Here is a 24088-nt window from a genome sequence, read left to right as displayed (position 1 = left end):
TTAGCTGGCATGGTTTTCTAACCTCTTGAGAGATTGTAGTGGCACTGCGTAGTTCAGCCTTATTCCTGCTCTACCTTTTCTCCACTGGTCACCCTTTTATATTCCAGATTATCTGGCTATTTGTTTGAAGCGACTGTGGAGAGACCTTGAAACCGCTGGCACCTCCCTCCCCCAGGTTTCCGCTCTCTTCCTAGTCTCAATGAGCCGCCTTGGTGCAGGGCAGAGGGAGCAGCAGCCTTTGGATTCCCTCCGCCCGCGAGACGAGGGGCGGAGCCTTGGCGGCAGCCGGCAGATCGGCAGGGAGGTCACGCCCCCGACCCCTTGCCTGCGCACGCGGCCCATGACGTCACTGCCTGCGCGAGCTTGGCTCCAGGGTACGCGGGAGGTCAGTGCGCATGCGCCAATTCAGTTGATAGCAGCTGTGGCGGCGGTTGAGGGGCGGGGGCCGGGCCCCTTTGCTGGTGGTTCCTCGTGCACTTTGACTCCGATCCTCGCCGCCGCCCTTGTTGTACTGGGGTCCCATTGCGCTCCCTGGAGCCGCTGGCCGGGGAGGTAGCTCGCAGGTCGATACTCCTCCTCTACTCCCATCCCCCTCTCCGTCGCCCCGCCCTGCTGTGCTGGGTGGCGGGGCCAGGGGCCGAGCGGAGAGGGGTGAGTTGTCACAGCCGTTTCAGGCCGCCTTGGCCCGGCTCTGCTTCCCAACAGCCTGTACCCGACTCTTGGGATGGGGAAGAAGGGCGGGTGCGCGTGGGCGGGGAACATACCTGCCCTGAACAGAAGGCCGGGGCGTGGGCCTCACGCCTGTAAGTGCAGGCCTGACCCCGCTGTCTCGCAGACCCCGCCGCTCGGGGGCAGGCAGCTGGGGCGCGGGAAGGCGCGCACCCGGGGTAACTTGTACTGCTGGGCCGCTACCGAGACCTCGTCCTGGACCTAGGTAGTCACTGGCACGTGTTTAAAGTCTGCAGGGGGACCGCACGTCTGTTCGTGTAACCTAGAAACAGAGTAGTATGTGTTTGGAGATTCCAGTGGTCAAGTTCTACTTGAAGAATTCCAGATTCATTAAGTACCAGAAGGAATAATTTAGTATTTATAGCCAACAATTTGTTTTCTCCCAAATAACCTGTCACGGTATAAGGAATCATGAATGGGGGCCGAGTTGGATAAAGGAATAGTTAACTGATTTATAAAAGTATACTTGGATGATGGTAAAAATTATAAACATTTCAGAAAAGGCAAGAGAACAGTAATACATCTTTTAAAGTCAAAAAGGAGCCTTGTCAAACAGGCCCACCTGTGGAATTAATTATCTAGGGGACCATACTTTTGCTTGCCATAGTATTGATTAGGGACCAGTTTATGCTGTTAACATTTTTTTTGTCTAATGGAGATGCAAATTATTCCTGACTGGGAGAAAAAATACTCTTGAAGGTTGTGGTTTTCTTGCCCTATTTTCAAGATTTTTATAATTTTTACTATTCAGCTTGCTCCTTCATGAATTCAGTAATCTTTGCTACAGGCTTACTTTGTATGAATCATGTCTACAACTTTAAAAATTTACACTTTGACAATGACTAACATTCTTTAGTGGCAAAAACTTAAGTTTATACTTTTCAGGATTGGAAAATGTAGGCTCTGTGTAGGATTCGGCTACATTATAAAACCTCAGGTAAAATCCTTGTTTTTAAGGGTCGAATATGGATAAGAGGGAAGATTTGCAAAATGAAAACCTGACCAAAAAAAAAAGTTAAGTATTGAGAAATTAAAAAATTTAATTGAAGAAACTAATGAAAGTAGTCTACATTTAGTTCTAAACTAGATTAATTTGAACATAGGTTGTTGCAAGATTATTTTCCATTTTGTGGCTTTGTCACCTTTTCAGTTCCCTTTCCACCTTTATATAGGATAAGGTTAACTGAAATGAGGCATTCCAGTTGGGAATAATGTTTTGTGACAAATTATAAATTGATGGGGGTTCTTAATGCTTACAAATTTCTTTGCAAGGTATGCAACCCCTTAGGAAAAAACAAATAGGGCTAATTTATGTAAAACAAATTGCTTAAGATTAGGTTTGATTTGATTATTAATATCTTTGAAGCCTAGAGATGTATTTGGGACTCTAGAGAAAGTGTTTGAATCATAAGCATAATCGGAACCACAACAACGAAGTGCTATAAAATTTTTTGGTGATTATCTGTTGAAAACAAATGTCTTCAGGGGCCAAGCAGGCTGGGTATAAAACAGTTGTAAAGTAGAGGAATGGAGAATAACTCCTACCTAAAAGCATCCAAATAGGGAGAGGTTGTGGAAACCGCAGAACCGGAGGCTCCTCTCATGTACCTCGCATCCTGGGCCTTAAAGTACTTGATCTCAGGTTTAGACCCAGGGAAGAGTACTTACTAATAAGAATTTAGCTTTGAAGTTAGGGTTATTTCATATCACTGTCATCTTACAGCTTTTAGAGAAAATTTCCTTATCTCTGCTGTGCTCAAGAACCTACAATGGTTTTCCTATTGTCCACTGTTTTAAATGGAATCTCTTTAGAGTTTTAAGTCTATAAATTGCTCCCAATACCCCCTTACCCACATTTTCCCGTGTTACTTAATCTGTACTCTCCAGTCAGGCTCTTTACTTGTCTACCTCATTTTAACCTGTTGGTTGGTTCACTGTTCCCCCACCCCCTTTTTATGTATTGTGTCTCTGCCTTTCAGTATCATCTTAAAATTCAAGGATTACCTGAAATGTAACTTCTCTAAGGCACAGGCCCTTGCTCCAGACTGCTTCAGGTTAAATTGACACATTTAACAGCTGTATTGCCTTGGACAAATTACTTAACCTCTCTGTTCAAATTTCCTCTTCTTTAAAATAGAGAAAGTCATAGTAACTACCTCATAGGGTTGCTGTGAGGATTTAATAAGTTAATACAGCTATTGATATATAATAAGGACTCAGTACATATTATTTCATACTAATTCTTTAAACAGTGGTTGCACAATTTGCCACTATTTACTGCCTTGTGTTCTCTAATGTTCTTTTCCATTTGAATCTTTTCTTACAAATTTGTTTACAAACCATTGAGGGCAAAGAACATAAATTATTTTCCAAAAGTCTATCTAAGTTCTACAGGATGATTCTGGTGGCTCCGTATAATTTTTTCCCCCTATTTTTCTATCTAGTTTTCTACTATTTTCCATTTTGCATCTATTGCCTACATTTTAAAAATAAGACCCTGTTTTGTTTTAAAAGTGTTTGAGGTAGCTTATATAAACTATAATAATATACAAAATAAAGACAAATTAGGGTTATGAAATATGAAGCCTGGATAAAAAGGTGAGGTTGGGGTATGTTACACTGAAATATGTACTGTGAAAGTTGTGCAGTTGTTAAAGGTGGGCCATAGCCTAAGTTTTGAGCTTCATGATGGTCAAATGAAAGAAAGAAACATACCAGTTGCTCAGAAACACAGCTTCCTTGGAAGTGAATATTCAGTGACTGAAATACAGGTTGTGATGGGAAGATATCAAAAGATAGGTTAAGAAACTCTAGGGTTAAGTGCTCTAGACTTAGCTCTAACCTACTTCCCAATGTTTCTCAAAGGGGACTTAATTGGCATTTTTTTTGTTTTTGAGAGGGCATCTCTCATATTTATTGATCATATGGTTGTTAACAACAATAAAATTCTGTATAGGGGACTCAACGCACAATCATTAATCAACCCGAAGCCTAATTCTCAACAGTCTCCAATCTTCTGAAGCATAACGAACAAGTTTTTACATGGTGAACGAGTTCTTACATAGTGAATAAGTTCTTACATGGTGAACAGTGCAAGGGCAGTCATCACAGAAACTTTCGGTTTTGATCACACATCATGAACTATAAACAATCAGGTCATTAATTGGCATTTTTATGGGATATTCTGTATATTGTAGGATACTTATTATACCTGGTGCCTGAACACTAAATGACAATAGACAACTACAATCCCTATTCTTGGTGAGAACCCAGTATACCACTCATTTCCAAATAACCCTTTAATAGTGGTTCGTCTTGATGTTAAGACCATTGAGTCTTACTTACCTGCCTATACTTTACCTTATCTATGCCCCACCTACTACCATTTTTCATTTTTCATTTAGCACAATTTCCAGGCTCTGTCTTCCAGTAGCTCTTCCATTTTTTGGCATGCCTTTGTCTCCACTTGGTAGATCCTTATTCAAATTTCAAAATTGCAGTCTTTCAAGAAGTGAATTCAAGGCCCTGGAATCTTTTCAATCCCTTTTCTGGAATTCTTCTCTGATTTTCCCAGGAAAATTTTGACACTGCTTCCTATGAGGACACGTACAAGTGCTAGGATATTGTAGGTGCTGAATGAAAGCTTATGGAAATAAGAAGGCACATGAATCTAGTCTTTAATGAAGATTGAAAGAAGAAAAATTTAAAGGGAATGTCTCTTCTGTTACATTTATTCCTCCCTCCCTCATCCAAAATGGTGCTTGTTGGTATATTTTAAAACACATTGCTCTGTCTTCTGTATTCAAACTAGCATTGAGTTTGTAGCTCCTGACATAGTGTCTTTCTTTTCTGTACCTTCTTATTTGTTGAATATCTTTGGCCAAGGTCATACCCCATTAGTTCCTGGTTTTGGCCTAATTAACATAGGTACTGACTAGCATCCCACTGTTCAAAGGCAGCAAGAGAGTTTGAGCTGGTGCATCAGCTCAAATAATCACCAGTGGTGGAACAATTTCTCTTATGTGCTTGCAGAGAAGTCTTGTTTTATGTAAAAGTGTGATAATCTTATAAAAGTAAGGTCACTGGTATCAGAATGATTAGATCTCATATAAATTTGTTGTTTGGGAAATAGTGAATAGGCTTGAAATTTGAATTGAAGAAAAGGTACTGTAAAGAGGTAGGTAGAGATGTGTAAAACAAATTCATTAAAGATTTTGAGATTTTCTTTTATTCGTTGACAACTTTTACTTCATCTTTATAGTTTGCCTAACTGTAATAGGTGCTAAGACAAAATTCTAAGCCAGAAGTCCTCAGACATTTAGATACTGCTCTGTCGCTTTTGGTATTCTTTGATGTGAGGAGATGGCTGAGGCTACCCTGATTTTTGTTCCTTTGTAGGTGAACTGGTTTTTCTGCCTGCATTTTTGTTGTTTCCTTTTCTTCTTTAAGAGATTCACTAGGCTACCTCTAGGCATAGATTTCTCAGAAACATAGTGAATACTCTCAATTTATAAGTGTAAATCTTTGTAACCTTCTTTTTTCTGGCTCAGAACAAGTTTTCAATTGTATGTTTTCCTTTGATTTCAGTTCAGAAATGCCAGTTTTTTGTAGGTTGAATCTGTTTTCTTTGTCCTTCCTATCAATCAACGTGCATTGTTTTCATCTTCAACCTTTTTCTTCTGTTTGGAGATCATCTCGTGTATATGCTGAAATTCTAAATAGTTTTTTTCCTAGCTTCTGTACTATTTTCTTTCATATAGAATTAAGCCTCTACTATTATTATGTTTGAATTATCCCATTTCTTATTTAATCTCTGTTGTTTTCCTCTCATTTCTTGCTTTTAGATGCTGTTTTTTGTTTTGTTGTTTTTTTCAATTGGAAACATAAAGTAGGTGATTTCTGTAAGATAAATTCTAGCCGAAATAAGCAAGCAACGAGAGGCAACAAAGGGCCAGGTAGTTTATTTGAGCGCAATTCCCGGGTGAGGTTCACCAGTCTGCAGGGACACAGGCAGGGGAAGTCGTGCCCAGGAGGGGAGGTGGGGAGTTTTTAAGAGAACAGGGAAGGGAGGGGGAAATGGGCCATGCTAGGGGTATGTGGGGAATTTTTATTGGCTCAGGGTCGGGTGATGGACAGCCAGAGGTCTCCTCCTTCCGGATGGAGGGGGTCTGCATCTGGGGTTTGTCAGCATGTCATGGGCCTGGAATCCAGGAAGAGCTGTTCGTTCCTTCCCCATATGGCACAGAGCTACTTGGTGCTGTCTCTGCTCTGCCTGCATTGTCCTTGCCCTTCTCCCTCCAGTACCTCCAGCCTTACATTCCAGCCTTTTGGTCATAATGGGCAATGACTCGATCTGGCTACTTCCGGCTGACAGGGGGCATTGTGGGGGGTGGGGGTTGAGGCTGGTATTAGGCTGAAGGAGAGGGTTTAGTGGGGAGAGGTGCATAACAATGGAGCAACATCTGATTCGTGGTGACCCGGGTCATCTCAGTTAGCTTCTATTGGAGGAACTTGAAGACACAATGGGCAATTAAGAGTAAACCACAAACCGTTATTAAGGGGCCCAGTAGAGGCATTAGCCAGGCTATCATGGGTGACTGAAGTCACCCATAAGGGCTGTCCTCAGGTACTCGTGTTTTGTGGAGGTCTTCTTGTAGTTCTTGTAATTTTTTAACTCTGTTCTATGGTCCCGGATTCATTGATATAGTTAACAGCATTCTTCTTGTAGGAAAATACAGGTTCTGCCCTGTTCTGCGGTAAGCAGATCTAAAGCCCGCCTATTTTGAAGGGTGACTTGGGCAAGGGAAGTAAGCTGCTGCTGGAGGGAAATAAGAAAGGTTGAGATTTCTCCCAGGGTCAGGCTCACTCTATCATTTAATGCTATCAGTTGATGTGCGAGACCTTCAGAGCTGACTAGGCTATGGCCTAACGCCCCTGCTCCTGTGGCGGCCACGGCTACTGCAGTGACCAGACTTACTCCTACTAGTATGGGTAGGAAGACAGCCCTCTCTTGCCTAGCTCTCGGATATATAGACCATCTATCTAGCACCTGTTTTACCTCAGGTTTGTTGTATAACGTCAATTGGGAAGCTAGCATCACTGAAAAGCAGGGGCCTATCGTGGTGCTGCTGATACACTCGGTAAGTGTGTTGTTGCACCAGAAAAACCAACCCCCTTGAAAGGAAATTAGAGTGTCTATGGTCACCCGTCGATGGCATTGGCTTCACATTGACAGTCCCGAGATGGAATGCTGGATCAGGTAGCAGGTCAGCGGGGACAATGATTCTTTGTGCTGATTTTTGGTGGCGCTGGACTTATGTCGAGCCCCGGGCTCAAGGCTTGTCTTCCACATTGGTATCTTGCTCAAAAGGAGGCCACAGTCCTTTTCAGAGGAGTTTACTGGTTGAGCCTGGAAGAAACTAATGGGGACCGCCACCACCGGGGGGCGTTGGAGGGAGGCGCAGAGGAAACAATTGGACACATTGCTGAGGATGTGTGAAACATTAAGAAACTGCACTGTTTCTCCAATAACTCTGGCCTAGCAAAGTGGTGCTCCTGCTGGTTGTGAGGAGTGGGGGTAGGGGTCTGACTGAATCTTCTGTTTTAGTGCCTGTTCTGACTGTAGAATATTACTTGATACCTGTACCTGGGTGTTTAGAACCTCTGTGAGAGTGGGATTCACAGTGGTCCATTCCCTCTTGATGTATACTGTGCCCCGTGGCTGGGCTTGGTAACTATCATATAGCTTGCCCTGTACTCCTTTCTCCCAGCGTTGATCCCATGGGTCACTAATGGTAATGTATAGCCTATCCTGTATTCTGGTGAACATGTTGTCAGAGACTCCTCTTGTTGTATCTCCTACTGCATGAACCCTACATGTATCTAATTCAGGATGACATCCCTCATACATGTTGGACATCCCCCATACATGTATGAGAGGTTTGGTCATACGGAAAGCACAGTGTTGGGTTTGAGAAGGTGTTTAAGATGTCTGTGTGTATTGGTATTTAAACCAGTGTCTGACAACCCGCACATGGGCAACTTTGGGTGCCTACTTCTTGAGCTTCGGTTCCGTGAGAAAGAGCTAGTTGGAGCTTAAACTTCCATGCAGAGTAGCTCTGCCTGGAGACCACCGGGCTATTCATCTGGCTGGTTGCACTTGATACGACTAACCCACAGCTTAAGAGGACCCACCTTACAAGACACCCAATCGTGTCTGGGCGCCTGTTTGAGCCTAGAAAGGTGATACCAGGAAGAATGCCCATGTAGTTTGACTGCTGAGGGCATAGTGAGGATTACTGTATAAGGCCCTGTCCAGCGGGGTTGGAGGGATTTTGGCTGGATTTCTCAGAAATACTTCGTCCCTTGGCTGAAGGATCACTGCGTCTCCTGGGTTGTTGGATGACATAGGTTGGGGTAGGAGCTGGTCTGCGTGTTCCCTGAGAAGATGTCTCAACAGTGAAAGGTAAGGAAGGTAGGAGGCTAAAGGAGGAGAGGTAGCAGGCAGGCCTGTGTTCAGTAAGAAGGGCCTGCCATACATTAGCTCAAATGTGCTTAGTCCAGCCGGTCCCCGGGGGGCAGCACGCAGCCGAGCGAGAGTGATGGGGAGAAGATCCGGCCATGAGAGCTTTACCTTCAGAGACAGCTTAGTTAGTTGGTCCTTTAGGAGACTGTTAGCCCTTTTGACCTTACCCACGACTGGGGGTGATAGGGTATATGGAGGTTCCAGGTGATATTGAGAGCCTCGGCTGTTAGCTGAGTGACCTGGGAGATGAAGGCAGGTCTGTTATCGGATTGGAGTGAAGTGGGGATTCCGAAACAAGGAGCGATGTGTTCCACCAGCACCTGTGTCACCACTGTTGCAGTCTCTCGGTAGGTGGGGAAGGCCTTGATCCACCCTGAAAAGGTATCAACCAGAACCAGTAAATACTGGAGCTTTTTATGCCTAGGCATATGGGTGAAATCGACCTGCCAGTCCTGTCCGGGGATCATTCCCCTCATCTGGTTGAGGGCCATCTGAGTCTTCAGAGCACCTTGAGACAAGATGCAATGACAAGTAGTGCAGGTCTGGTACACCTGATCTATTGCCTTGCGGAGACCATAAGAGGCAAATATTGGGGAGAGAAACCGGTGCATGGCCTTCAGCCCAATGTGTAGAAACTGATGAATTTTGGATATGACATCTCTGCCTTGGGCTTGGGGGAGGGCAATTCATCCCCTGAGGTATATCCATCCCTGATCTCCCAACGTCCCCCCTTGATGTAGAAGTAGTTGCCATTCGTCATAGGGGTATTGGGGCAATAGAGAGGGGGAAAGAAATAGCACAGAGGGTTGGCTAGACCTGGATGTTAACTGTTGGACCGTGGCGTCTGCCAATGCATTACCCCTTGTTACTGGATCGTTTCCAGTCTGATGTCCCTTACAATGCACGATGGCCACTTCCTTGGGGTCTTGTAGGGCCTGTAGCAGGTTGCTTATAGCCCTGCCATTGATGATCGGGGTTCCCTTAGTGGTAAGGAAGCCCTCTTTCTTTCAAATCGCAGCATGAGTGTGTGTAATTAGGAAGGCATATTTAGAGTCAGTATAAATTGTGGCCCTCTTCCCGGCTGCCAGCTGTAATGCCTGGATAAGAGCCACTAATTCAGCTTTCTGGGAGGTGGTCCCAGATGGGAGTAGGTTTGCTTCTATCACCTGCAACAGAGTCACCACTGCATAGGCCACCCTTCACACCCCATCACTCCCCTTCACCGAGCTTCTGTCCATGAGAAAAGTCAAGTCAGGGTCTTTGAGGGGCATGTCTTGTAGGCCCTCTCTAGGTTTTCTAAGAGCCTCTACAACTTCTACACAGGAATGAGTGGGCTGGTCTGCCTGATCGCTGACGGGAAGCACGGAGGCTAGGTTAAGGGGTGGAGAGACTTGTAGGGTTACCTGTGGATGTTCAATGAACAGAAGATGGAATTCCTGTAACCTTGAAGGACTCAAGGAGGCCAGGGATTTATGACTCAAAAGATCTTGTAACCAGTGTGGGAAATACACAGTAATGGGCTGTTGGAGAGTTAATTTCAGGGCTTCTCGTGCCAGACTTCCCGCAGCTGCCAGGGCTTGGAGGCAAGGCTGCCACCCCCTGGTGGTGGTATCCAACTGTTTGGAGAGAAAGGCAACGGGATGGTACCCTGGCCCCACTGACTGTACCAGTACTCCGGTTGCCACCCCTGCTCTCTCTACTGTATATTGGGTAAAGGGCTTAGTTAAGTTGGGGAGCATCAATGGGGGGAATGAAAGCAACGCATCCCGCAGCTGATTGAAAGCAGAAACCATCTCGGTGGGTGAAGTTAGTGGCCCAGTAGGAGTCTCTGTGGCAGCTGCATAAAGCAGTCTGGCCAGAAGGGCAAAGTTAGGCACCCAGTGTCTGAAAAACCTTACCAATCCTAGAAAGGATAGTATCTTGGCTCATGAAGTAGGTGGCAAGAGAGCTTTAATCACAGCTGCTCGATCCACCATTAGGGCTTTAGTGGTGGGAGTTAGAGTTAGCCCAAAGTATGTAACTTGGGGTAGAGATAGCTGTGCTTTGGCAGGGGATACTCTGTATCCCATGTCTGCCAGGAAGTTAAGAAGGGATGTGGTGTCCAGAACTGAGGCCTCTTTTGAGGGGCTGCAAAGTAAAAGATCATCTATGTATTGGAGGAGAGTACTCTTGCCCATTGAATGTTGCAAGAGGTGCTCTGCCAGGGCCTGTCCAAAAAGATGAAAAAGGCATCTTTAAGGTCCAGTACAATAAAATTAGAGGTACTGGAAGGGACTTGAGACAGAAGAGTATATGGGTTAGGCAATACTGGGTTTAAGGGAATAACAGCCTCGTTAATTATTCGGAGGTCCTGAACAAGGCAATATGCTCCAGAAGGCTTTTTTACCAGCAAGATGGGAGTATTGCATGGAGAGTTAGCCAGCACTAAAAGCCCCTGTGAGAGCAGATGATTAACAATAGGCTGTATTCCCCTTTGGTGAGCCTGTTAAATAGGAAATTGAGGCCAAGAAGGGAAGCGGGATGGGTCTTTAAGGCATATCAAAACCGGGGTGTGGTGGTTTGCCACCACAGGGGTGGAGATGTCCCACACGACCGGATTGACAGCAGTCCCAGGAGTTGGGAGACTCAGGTCTCTGTCGTTCAACCCTCCTTCACCGACTAAAGCAATGAGGGAACCTAAGCATTCATAAGGTGGGAGGGAAATAGAGGCTCCTAACTTATAGAGCAGACACCACCCTAACAGAGGGGTAGGACAGGAAGGCATGAACAGAAAGGAATGGGTAAATAGGATGCCTTGAAAAGTGCAGGCCACTGGGCCCATCTCTAAAGGCTTGGAGAGGGTTCCCATGACCCCAACTATGGAGATCCTGGCAGGGTATAAAAGCCCTTTAAAGGAGTGGAGAACAGAGTAGATAGCCCCCGTGTCCACTAAGAAGGAGATGGGCTTACCTGCTACTCACAGCTTGGCCCTGAGCTTGGTGAGGGTGATTGGGGTGTCCGAGTCCAGGCATCTTCAATCTTTAAGGATGCCCAGCAGGTCTGAAGGGTAGTCTTTTGAGGGCGTGTGCCCCCCGCAGGGCTCTGCCGCTGGAGGAGGACCACCCCCTAGTGGACAGTCTACTTTCCAATGACCTCACTTACTGCAGCTGGGGCACGGTCTGGTTGGTCTGCGTGGTTGGTTGGGGCACTTCCGTGTCCAGTGCCCTTCTTCACTGCACTGAAAGCAAGGGCCTGGAGGTTTGAGTCGATCTTCAGGGACACCCCGATGATCCCCACGAGCTGGTCGCAGAGCAGCTGTTATGGCATGAGTCTGTTCCGCCATTCGGGCAGCTGACCTCTTCTCGCTCTTGTCTTCTCGGGCATGAAAAACCATAAATGCCATATCTACCAGGTCTCCTAGAGGGGTCTGGGGATCATCTTCAGCTTTTTTAAGCTTGCGCCTGATGTTGGGAGCCATCTGAGTTATAAAGTGCATGGCCAGGAGAGACGAACCCAATGCTGAGGCCGGGTCAATCTTAGTAAAAGCCCCTAGGGTTTCTTTGAGGTGCTTGAAGAATTCTGATGGGTTTTCATTGGGTCTCTGGGTAATTTCTCTAAGCTTATTGTAATTGATGGCCTTTTGGGTGGTTGAGTTCATACCTGCTAACAAGTAGCGAATCATGCGATCCCAGCACACCTCACCCTTGGGAGAATTATAATCCCACAGAGGTTCCTGTAGAGGAACAGCCTCCCTGCCCATAGGTTCCCATTCATCTGTGGTGTGGCCCTCATTGGCACAGTGCTGTGCTGCTGCCATGACAGTCATATTCTTCCGGGGTTAGAGTGGATTGGAGGACTACACGTACATCATGCCAGGTGAGCTTGTAAGCTCAAGTGAGATATTTAAACTGTTTAGTGAACATTACGGGGTTGGAGGAAAAGGACCCCAATCGCTGTTCCACTTGGGACAAGTCTGCCAGGGAAAAGGGAACATGAACCTGCACTACCCCTTCAGCCCCCACCACTTCCCTCAGAGGAGCTATCACATGAGCCTGAGACCTCTGTGACTTAGAGCGGTTTATGGGAGGGCTAGACCATTTGGGCACCAGCTGCAGTAAGTAGGACAGTGGCAGGATTGAAGGAGGGGATGGAAGAGGTGACACTGGCAATGGGGGATACAGCCTGGGAATCGATGTGGAACTTGAAGGCAGGGGACCAGGATATGGGGGAGTTCAATCCATTTTTTCCGAAGTGGGGTCAGCACCTGTGGAACAAGATGGTGGCACGACTAGAAGAGAAGGGGAACAAGATGGTGGAGAGACTGGAAGAGAAGGGGAACAAGATGGAGGGGAGAGAGAGAGAGAGGAGGAGGGGTGAGGACATGAACATTGAGGAAGGGAGCTGGCCCCCATGGTGGGCCTGGAGGAGCATGAAGGGGGGTAGCTGAGATCTTCTGCCAAGTCTGTCAGAGGAGAGCCTCCCAGTAATAGGAGTGGTAGAGATTGGCGGTCCTTGGCGGAGGCCTGAGCTAACAAAACTTGGGAAGGAGTACACTTAACACATAAATCTGGGCGGGCGTGCAAAGTCCAAAAAGTCTGCATATATGGGATTTCACTCCACTTTCCGCTCCAGTGGCAATAATTAGTCAAGTTGGTGAGGCGGGTAAAATCAAAAGTTCCCTCAGGGGGCCAGCGAGATTGGTTGCCCAAGAGATACTGAGGCCAGGCCTGAGAGCAAAGGAAGACCAGCTTCCATTTGCGAACTTCCTGGGAGAAATATAGAGTAGCCAAATTAGAAATGAGACCCCACAATGGGGTCTGAGCCTCCACTTTTGAAGGCTGGTTCCCCATGTCTGCGTCACCTCCCCAGCTAATCCTGCTGAGAGTAGCGCCCAGTGTCCCAAACACGCCAAGTCAGGGGAGACGTCCTGGGAGCCTGGGTGAGGGATGTCTCCCACACCGCAGGGCCAGGGGTGGGCCGGATGCGCGTAGAGGGTGGGCCAGATACCCAAGTGGCCGGATGCCCCAACCTGGACATAGCTACAATTTCGAATGGACCAGGTGAAAATGGGTTAGGAAGGGAAACAGATCAGGGGAAACTGAGGAACTCACCAGCAAAGTAGTCCACGCAGCAGAGAGCAGGCTGAGGTCACGGGTTGGGGAAGGAGAGGGCAGGGCTGCTCTTGGCCGGTCAGGGCCGTGTGCTCACGCTCCTTCCCAGGTTGTTTCGGCACCAAACGTAAGATAAATTCTAGCTGAAATAAGCAGGCGACGAGAGGCAACAAAGGGCCAGGTAGTTTATTTGAGCACAATTTCTGGGTGAAGTTCATCAATCTGCAGGGACGCAGGCTGGGGAAGTCGTGCCTAGGAGGGGAGGTGGGGAGTTTTTAAGAGAACAGGGAAGGTAGGGGGAAGTGGGCCGCGCTAGGGGTATGTGGGGAATTTTTGTTGGCTCAGGGTTGGGTGATGGACAGCCAGAGGTCTCCTCCTTCCGGATGGAGGAGGTCTGCATCTGGGGTTTGTCAGCATGTCATGGGCCTGGAATCCAGGAAGAGCTGTTCGTTCCTTCCCCATACAGCACAGAGCTACTTGGTGCTGTCTCTGCTCTGCCCGCATTGTCCTCGCCTTTCTCCCTCTGGTACCTCCAGCCTTACAATTTCTAAGTTTTTCTCCTGATTTCTAGTGTAAGCCCATTACAGAAGCAAGCTTTCCCACTTCCTCTTTATGGCAGTGCTCCTCTTATGGTGCAAGAGCTTCATCTCTTGGGTCCCAAACTGTTATTGATATTTTTGGCTTTCTTTCCTTGACAGAAGAGGAACTTATGTAAGGATGGTGTTGTTTGCTTTTCTCAGAGGGAGCAAGATCTCTGTTCTCTTCACTACACCTAGTTGCTGGAGGACTTATCTTCTTCATGTTAGATTGTAGAGTAGGTTGATACAATCAAATTTATGAAGACTTAGCTCTTTCTGTCCTCAGGAGAGGTCTTCCTTTCTGTTTAATCTTCAGATCCTGTATTTTTATGTGATTTTTTTTGAATTGTTTATAGTTTTTTTGAGTTAGACTGTATTCTTCTGAGAGCCCATCCAGTTCCTGCAGCTATATATTACTGATTTTACATCATAGTATGCAATGCTCCATTGGCTTCATCTTCCACCCCTGCCAACGAACATTTTATGTTTGGGAGAGAACTGCCTTTAAAGAGAATTAGCAAAGGGCATTGGATGTCTGTAGTGGAGGGGGCACCTCAGGCTCTTTTTTCTGAAGATCTAGAATGGGGGAGAGTGAGTTGCCTTCTTACCCTGTTCCTAACTGGACCTACTGCTCAGAGAACATATTAAGCATCAATTACCAGTAAAGGTTCCTCAATTTCAGCTCAGATACAGTGTTGTATCCCATTTAAACGTTGATTTGGGATATGTATTTCAATAGGATGGCAAGGAGGGAACACAGCCTGCTGGCCAGCTACTGTCAAGATTGAACCCAGCTTCTCTCTTTTGCCCCTTGCTGGTGCTATTTATTGTATTGTTGGGATCAAGCCTGCTGTGCCCCACCTGTGCTACCAAAGGCCTTGAAATCTGGTCCATTCACTAGTGCTATCAAAATGATTTGTGTTTTGTCTCAATTTTCGAGCATGATTCCTCCTCAAAAGTATCTCTGGTGCTAATTACAAATCTTTATTTTGGGGCCTTTAAAATCTGGTAATTTTTCTGTCCTGGGCCTAGGATTCTACATTTAAATTTGTACTCTCAGTGTTTCTTTGTTCTCTAAAATTTGAGGACCACTACCCAAGGACCCTGGTAGGTAAGTGATTAATGTAAATGAATTCAAGCCAAGTTCTCATAAAGGTAATGGACTGAGTTTACCTCCCTAACTAGTAATTGCATGGTTTTTAGCTGAGTCTAAATCTAAAGTTATAATAATGTGAAGTTGTTGCAGGAAGGGACAAGTACAGAGGAAGTTGCCTACTTTTATTAGTTAAAAATAGTCTTTAATATTTAAAGGTATGCATAGAGTATTCAGTGATAATTACATTTTCGTAAGTGATTTTGAGTTCTGGAGAAATTTAGTCATGAAAATGGTTTAGTTTCATAATGACTCTGATGAACATTGATTTAAAAATTGATCAGAAGTGTCTCTGACCAAAAACAAAGAAGAATCAGTTCCACACACATTAGACTTAAAATCACATTAAAAAATATAGAGGGTGGTAGTGAAAAAAAAAAGTTTTAAATTAAAAAGGGTCATTTGAACAATGATTATATGTAGTGTTAGAATTCACTGGGACTGCTTTTCTAAAAAGATATATTTAACAGGAGCAGAATAAACTTTGCACTGTCTAGTCTAAGGTTTAACACAGAGTTTAGAAAGACTGCTTTCACTTGGTGGGGAAAAAATTACTCTACCTTTCCAAATTTTAGCCTCTGCTGAAGTGATTGTAGAAAGGTTTTGATTGTTTGAGCTTAACAAGAAAAATAAAGCAGCTGTTCAGCAAGAGTAAGACTCAAGGAAAATAGGTGTATTAACAACTTATATTTTATGACATGAAAGAGCTCTGACCTGTTTCCAACTTTTACTTATAATAAGAAATGAGAGCTTTATTGTTTAGATGAGAGGAGACTTGGAATTAGTTCACCTGTGTTTTGTTGTCACCTCTAGTCTGAATTTAAGATAGCTTAAGTCTGCAGACGTAAGTGGTTCATATGTCTCTGGATTTTCATTTGCAAAGCAAGGATTGTTTTTGCAGTTGTTGCTGAATAAGCTGTAGTTGTGGCTATCTCCATTTTTTCCATAATTTCAGTCACTCATAATATTGAAGTTCTGAGATTCTAATTTCTACCTCTTTGAACTTGGTAGAGGACCAGAGAGTATTACAACTTGAAGAGTATGTATAAAACTGTTGATTGTATTATATTTTCATTTTTAATGAGTTGACATATTCTTATTGAGCAAAGAGACAATAATTATTCAGTGATATTATATTATGGCACATTATGATGATTTGAATTGAGAAGGATATCATTTTCATATGATATATTTTCTAATTTTGTAATCAAGCCATAAGTGTTTGTTATTGTATGTAACATCCTTCAGCAAAGCCCATTCCTTAGATAATTTAAAAAGTATTCAACCAAATATTAATTAGTGCTTTGATGTTCAGTCATCTTCCTAGTGGCACAGTGCTGTTAATTAGATAAACTGTGGCTATTGAGTGAAATTTTATGTTTCCACTAACATTTTGAATAGTTCAGTAAACCTCAAGTAACTGGAGGGCTTAGGGAATGGAGTGTTTTTACTTAGTTCAGTTTTGTTATTTAATAGGGGTTTGTTTGGAATTTGTAAAATATTCCAAAATATATTAGTTATCTTGATGAATTAAATTCAGTTTTTTAAAATTAGTATCTCTCAATATATGTCAGGGTTCTTATCATATAGCTGGAAAAACTAGTTCTCTGACTGCTCTATTTCTAGTTATGTATCCTCTCTCTGAATGATCAAATGAGTTCTCTTATCTATGTAATGTTGATTTAAAATCAATATTTCCAGCCCAGTTTTCTCTTTCCTTCTGAGTTCTAGATCCATCTCAAAATACTTCATAGATTCCTTTACCTGGGTATCTTATAGGCATTTCAAACTCAAACTCAGCCTGGCTAAACTAAACCCATCTCTGCTCTTCTTCCAGGGATTTTTCAGTCAGTGCACCACCACCTCAGGTAGAGAGATGGGAGTCTGGAATCTTCTGTCTGATCTAGCTCCCACATACCAGGATATTACCAAACTTTGTTTTTTTTGGTATCAGTTTGTCTTCCCTGGTTTATCCTAAGAGCCTTTTAACTCATCTTCATCTAGTTAGGCAAGACCTGTAGCCCCCTCCCCCACCCCAAGCCAGAATGCAAATTTGATCAGTGTACTCCCACTTTAAAAACCCTTTTGAGATCTCAGCCTGCAAGGGTCTCCTGTGTCTTTCAGTCTTTCTTCTAATATCCTTCCTCTAATTCTTTATTTCAGTCAAACAAGTTCTTTAGTTACCAGAATTTCTCTTTTATTCAGACTTTTGCACATTTTGTTCTTTTTATCCCCTTCCTTTTGCTAAGTTAGGTTCTTCTGTTCTTCGTTTTAGTATCTCCTTGTCACTTTCTCAACTTGTATCTGCGTTGAAACAACTTATTAACTGGAATTCTGTGTATGACCTGGAGATCTCACTCAAAATTGTTCTTAGCCCTTTTGATATCTAATATTCCTTGATACTGCTGTATTTTCTCAGTGCTTCAACCTTCTCTTGGCATCCTTTCCTTTCCTACCTAATCTGGACCTCTGAGCTGTTACCTCCTCAACCCTGATCCTTCCACTGAATCAACCCAGCAAGACCTCAGATTTGCATGCATGGTCAATGCATCTCTCTCTGCTGGTTCCCACACTTGGGTGGCTGAGCATTGCTAAAGGCAGTCACAACATCTCCCAGAGTATTGCATTTACAAATTCAGGCCCTCTAACTTGTGCTGGGCCTCACTTATGTCTGCTGATTTTTTTTTTTTTTTTGAGAGGGCATCTCTCATATTTATTGATGAAACGGTTGTTAACAACAATAAAATTCTGCATAGGGGAGTCAATACTCAATGCACAATCATTAATCCACCCCCAGCCTAATTCTCGTCAGTCTCCAATCTTCTGAAGCATAATGAACAAGTTCTTACATGGTGAACAAATTCTTACATAGTGAATAAGTTCTTACATGGTGAACAGTACAAGGGCAGTCATTCCAAAAACTTTCGGTTTTGATCACTCATTATGAACTATAAACAATCAGGTCAAATATGAATATTTGTTTGATTTTTATACTTGATTTATATGTGAATCCCACATTTCTCCCTTTATTATTATTATTATTATTATTATTATTATTATTATTATTATTATTATTATTATTATTATTATTATTTAAATAAAATGCTGAAGTGGTAGGTAGATGCAAGATAAAGGTAGAAAACATAGTTTAGTGTTGTAAGAGAGCAAATGTAGATGATCAGGTGTGTGCCTGTAAACTATGTGTTAATCCAAGCTAGACAAGGGCAATAAAACATCCACGGATGCAGAAGATTTCTCTCAAAACAGGAGGGGTGAGGTTCTAAGCCTCACCTCTGTTGATCCCCAGTTTCTCACCTGATGGCCGCCCTGCAACTGTGCCTGTCTTAGGTTGTTCCTCCCTTGAGGAATCTTACCCGTCTCTGGCTAACCAGTCATCTTCCGGGGCCATACAGGGAAATGTAAAGTTGGTAAGTGAGAGAGAAACCATATTGTTTGAAAAGGTTAGCTTTTTACTTCTTTGCAGATTTATGCCCTGTGGCTTCTTTGCCCAGCATTTGTCTTGAGGTATCTTAACCACTTGGAGGAATTATGATACTCGGTGAATTCGATATGAGGCATGAATTCTATTTAAGGGTTGTAATTAGGAAGGAAGAAGAAAAGCTATAAAGGTAGCAGATGGAAGAAAACATGGGAAGATTGATTATTTCTTTGACATATCTTCTTGTAGAGTAACTTAAGCATGTATAGGTTTTAAACTCCTAATAAAATTGCACACACACATTAACATAATAGGGGTACAGTTACATAACCAAAGCAGATCTATAATTACCAGCCATCTCCAGTGAAGCCAAGAAAACCAGTTAGGCACCCTAGGCATTTGTGAAAATTTGTCTATGATATAATGGATATTGTCCAACTGTACTTGAACAGTCTGAGAGAAATCAGGCAAATTAAAACAACCCATTCCTGGGAACTGTTCACATCCCATATGTTCTTTTAACAGTAGATAGTCTGTAGTTGTAAGATTTTGGAGTGCTGCAACTTGCACTTCTCCTAATTCTTGGTTGAGTTCCAACAGTATAGATCCAGACAAATTTGTTGTTTTACTGTATGCACAGGCCAGCTTAGATATCTCCTTCTTCATTCCAATGGCAAGTCCAGGAACAAGTGGGATGAATGCAGCTACAACTGCAGCATCGCCTGGATCTTTGTTGAGGTTTTTTGATGATCATCTTCTGGTGTGACCCTTCCAGAGAGTGCTGATGTTGGAAGTTCTTCATATCGTATCTTAGTTCATTTTCTGGGTAGCCAAATTAGGCTTTGATCCTCTGTATAAACACAAACAGACCCTTTGCCCACACTTTGATATGCCCTTTATACCATTGTGTAGAACTCATTGGACGTCACCACACAGGAACTGCTTTTTTTTTTTTTAAGAGATAGGAATATTATCAGAAAAGTGTACCTCCTTAGCCAATCATCTGACACCCTTTAAGTGATCAAAATTAAGGATATTTAAAGCATGCATTAATTGTTGATTTACAGTTAGTTTTATCCTATCAGGGAGTAATCCCCCTTCTCTTTCTTTCTTTTTTTTTTATCTTTAATCTACACTTACATGAAGAATATTATGTTTACTAGGCTCTCCCCTATACCAGGTCCCCCCTATAAACCCCTTTACAGTCACTGTCCATCAGCATAGCAAAATGTTGTAGAATCACTACTTGTCTTCTCTGTGTTGTAAAGCCCTCCCCTTTCTCCCACCCCCCCATGCATGCTAATCTTAATACCCCTCTTCTTCTCCCCCACCCCCCCCTTATCCCTCCCTACCCACCCATCTTCCCCAGTCCCTTTCCCTTTGGTACCTGTTAGTCCATTCTTGGGTTCTGTGATTCTGCTGATGTTTTGTACCTTCAATTTTTCCTTTGTTCTTATACTCCACAGATGAGTGAAATCATTTGGTATTTCTCTTTCTCCGCTTGGCTTATTTCACTGAGCATAATACCCTCCAGGTCCATCCATGTTGCTGCAAATGGTAGGATTTGCCCTCTTCTTATGGCTGAATATATTCCATTGTGTATATGTACCACATCTTCTTTATCCATTCATCTACCGATGGACATTTAGGTTGCTTCCAATTCTTGGCTATTGTAAATAGTGGTGTGATAAACATAGGGGTGCATCTGTCTTTCTCAAACTTGATTGCTGCGTTCTTAGGGTAAATTCCTAGGAGTGGAATTCCTGGGTCAAATGGTAAGTCTGTTTTGAGCATTTTGATGAACCTCCATACTGCTTTCCACAATGGTTGAACTAATTTACATTCCCACCAGCAGTGTAGGAGGGTTCCCCTTTCTCCACAGCCTCGCCAACATTTGTTGTTGTTTGTCTTTTGGATGGCAGCCATCCTTACTGGTGTGAGGTGATACCTCATTGTAGTTTTAATTTGCATTTCTCTGATAATTAGTGATGTGGAGCATCTTTTCATGTGTCTGTTGGTCATCTGTATTTCTTTTTTGGAGAACTGTCTGTTCAGTTCCTCTGCCCATTTTTTAATTGGATTATTTGATTTTTGTTTGTTGAGGTGTGTGAGCTCTTTATATATTTTGGACCTCAAGCCTTTATCGGATCTGTCATTTTCAAATATATTCTCCCATACTGTAGCGTTCCTTTTTGTTCTATTGATGGTGTCTTTTGCTGTACAGAAGCTTTTCAGCTTAATATAGTCCCACTTGTTCATTTTTGCTGTTGTTTTCCTTGCCCTTGGAGATATGTTCAAGAAGAGGTCACTCATGTTTATGTCTAAGAGGTTTTTGCCTATGTTTTTTTCCATGAGTTTAATGGTTTCTGTGTGCTGATTTTTAAATGCTGTCTTCTCATTTCCCTCACCAGAAATTCCAAATCTATTTTTCTCAAAGACTCTCCATCTATCACTATCCTCTTACTCTTTGTAGACCATCTTGCCTACCCATACCTCAGAATATCTTGTGATCATCAGACTTTGTTGGTTTGCCTTTGAAAATCTCCAAATACATTCATCCTCAAATGCCTTTCTTCCAATTGTGAGGGGCAAGGTGTCTGTTTTTCAAATTCATCCTTCTGTGCTCTTGACCATATCTCCTCCCAAGCCCTGCAGGGTTTTGCTTCGTAAGACAGTTTCTCTTTGGTATCTTCAACTTTTCCTTTTAGTCAATCCCCTTTGCTCAGCTTAAACATATATTTGGATATGTTCTTTTGATAGGAAAAACAACATTTTCCTTTAAGCCTGTGTGCTGCTCTGTCACCAATTTATATACTTTCAGCCACGCTTTTTGTTAAAGTCGCCTATAACGTTTTCACTGTGTCCTCACTTTTAGTTTTCTCCTTAGCCCATCACAATCGGACTTCTATCTCCACCACAGAAACTGATCATTGATGATGTGCAGAACGCATTAATGACTGCTTTGTTTTCAAGTTCCCTGGACTTTTTTCAGTCCTTTTCTTAAGTGGCCTTTTGTTTTGACATTGTTGGTTATCTGTTAGTGATTCTCTGCTCCATTGAAGCCTTTATTCCTGGGCTTGTTGGCACTACTCTTGCTAGGATCTCCTCCTAATGCCTGACTTTGTTCTCTAGCTCTTTTGTTTGTACCTCTTTTTCTATAGACCCCTTAATGCTGGTCTTCTGAAAGTTCTTTCTCAACCCAGTTCTCTTCTCACTGTGTGTAAAGGTTCCTAACATTTTTGCTAAGACCCCTCAAATAATCTGTTGAAAATGACAGAATCTTTCTTTCCCAAATATAGGTAGGCATATACATACAAAATTTAGTGTAAACTTTAATGATCTATCAGGAGCCATATCAAGAATCGCTATATGTATTCTAGCTGGATGATATTCACCTTCACGATTTCGTTTGTCTTCTTTTAAAGAGACAACTTACAGTCCTCTTCGTTGCTCTTGGCTTCTCTCCACAGTATGATGTGTATTCTTTCTGCTGCTTTTCATTGCCTGAGTTTAGATTCTATGACTCCTTATCCAGACCACTGCAACAGCTGCTAATTCTCGTCCCCACTTTCAGGCTTGAACACTTCAGATCCATCCTCCACAGAGCCTGCAGTGATTTATTATTCTGACCCTTTCATATCCATGGTCTGACTCTCTATGTCCTATGGAAACAGTCCAGACTCTCATGGCACATAGCCTCCTTCCAGGAAATTCACTATTCTTCTATTTTGTATCTTCAAGGGCCTTCTCATCCATTTCTGATCCACTAGTGAGGGCAGATAGAGTTAACTTGCATGTGATTAGACTGTCTATCCCCTTCACTCCTTGTATCACTTTTGTAACCTAAAACTTGTAGTTCTCTGTACCCTTACTTGCCTTTGTTCACACCATCCTTCCTGATTGGACCACTGTTCCAACCCTGTACTTTACTCACTGACACTTTGCCCTGCAGAAACTCCTGCTTACCTTAAAAACTTATCTCTCTACCTGTACCCCACACACCCTCCCACATCATCCCCTCTTAATAGAGGACCCTTTTTGTGCCTACCATAATCTGTGATAGCTCCATAATTGTATATGCTTTAAATAGAAGTTCTCTTTTCCAATGTTGTCAGAATTCAGAGTTCAACAGTTAATAGAAAAAGTTTATTAAAGGTGGAGTTAAAAAAATACATGCATACTTGAAACATTTTATTTCAACTTAAAGTCTATAAATACATTGATTTGCCAATTTTCTCATGTATGACCAGGGCATTTTCTTTGAGTACGGGTACTTGATTGGAATTCATTGTTCATTCTTGATTACACTGAACCTAGAATGCATTCTCTAGATACTTAGTTTTGGCTTAAAAAAGAAATAGCTCAATCCACTCGTGCAGCAATCTGAATGTCAAATCCTATATTTGTATGATTCTTTTTTAGTCCTCAACCAGTCTTTTCAGTTGCACCGTCCACTTCTAGTTTAATAGTTACTTGTTTTCTTATAGAGATTTACCTTTATAAAGCCTTTCCAAGGCATCAAATCATAGAAATAACAGTTGTCTTTCTTTTTACTTAGACTTTATTGGTTTGGTTTGTGTAGCATTTAATTGAAGTATATGTTTATACTACCTGAATGTAGTTTGTGGACATACACTTAACTGATGGGAGCAGAGGTGCTTTTATGATCAGCATGCTGTAGACATTTGTCAGTATTTTTTACAGGGAATGGACATTGTGCAGATTAATCTGGCTAGCTAGTTGAATGGAAGTTGTTTAAGAGAGTTTCTACTGTAATTTTTGTTGTAAGTCTGCATTATAATATGAGCTTTTATAAGTCAAGGACTATATATTCTTTTAATTTTCATATATCTAATCTTCACCTGTGCACAGTGCCTGTTACTTAGTAGATACTCAGTATAACTTTGTTGAGCAAATGAAGAAATTCTTATATAGGCCATACTAAATTTGAATATCAGAAAGAAGAGTGGACTAGGAATCAGCTAATATAGACAGATCATTGGCTCTGAATCCAAACTGGGGTTTGAGTCCTTTCTTCTTTGTGTTCTTGAGCCCATTACTTTGTCTTTTTCATTTGCGGAATGGGGATAACAACAGCCTTTGGCTTATGTGAGGATTAAATGGCAATGTGAAGTATCTAGTATAGTGCTTGGCAAGGTGAGCAGTCAATACGTGGTAATGGTCCTGATGCTGCCCACCACTGAGGAGGACACTGGTACTTCACTGGGTCTAGCTGTTCTCATCAAGAGACTTGGTACAAAATCTGTGATTTACCTAACAGTTTTAAAAGTCTCTTTCTTTAAACAATGTTTTGTGTTTTAGACAGATTTATATAACAAATGTGTGGGTATTCCTTGATTTGTCACATTTGTAATTTCAATAAAGTAGGTAATTAGTTAGGTGATCATAGCGTTACACCTTGAAGAACAAATACTTTCAGGCTTTAGAACATCATTTGTTAGTGAGTTGAACTCTAATAAAAAGTGTGAAGAACAGCTCAGCTCAGCTTCACTAATCACTGTCACATTATTTGTATATGAGCTAAGGTAGAAGGTAGTGAAGGAGGTTCTGAGG

General features: G+C 42.8%; 1 protein-coding gene across 6 annotated transcripts in view; it reads left to right on the top strand.

Annotated features, from left to right (window-relative positions):
- Positions 1 to 232: 232 nt before the first annotated feature.
- ATG10 (autophagy related 10) overlaps positions 233 to 24088 on the top strand; it is a 256500-nt gene continuing 232644 nt past the window's right edge. For 2 of the 6 annotated variants that reach the window (XM_073234490.1, XM_073234499.1), the window contains exon 1: positions 256 to 385. In XM_073234490.1, coding sequence (XP_073090591.1) covers positions 341 to 385 — 45 coding nt within the window. In that variant the 5' untranslated portion in view covers positions 256 to 340. Of the gene's footprint in view, positions 386 to 421; positions 652 to 24088 lie in introns of those variants that run through there. The other 4 variants (XM_073234500.1, XM_073234502.1, XM_073234509.1 and 1 more) reach the window with 4 other exon arrangements.

The sequence above is a fragment of the Manis javanica genome, chromosome 1, assembly GCF_040802235.1.
Source record: "Manis javanica isolate MJ-LG chromosome 1, MJ_LKY, whole genome shotgun sequence".
Classification (NCBI taxonomy): Eukaryota; Metazoa; Chordata; class Mammalia; order Pholidota; family Manidae; genus Manis; species Manis javanica.
The sequence above is the reverse complement of the archived record's forward strand: the minus strand, read 5'-3'. Positions and strand labels throughout refer to the sequence as shown.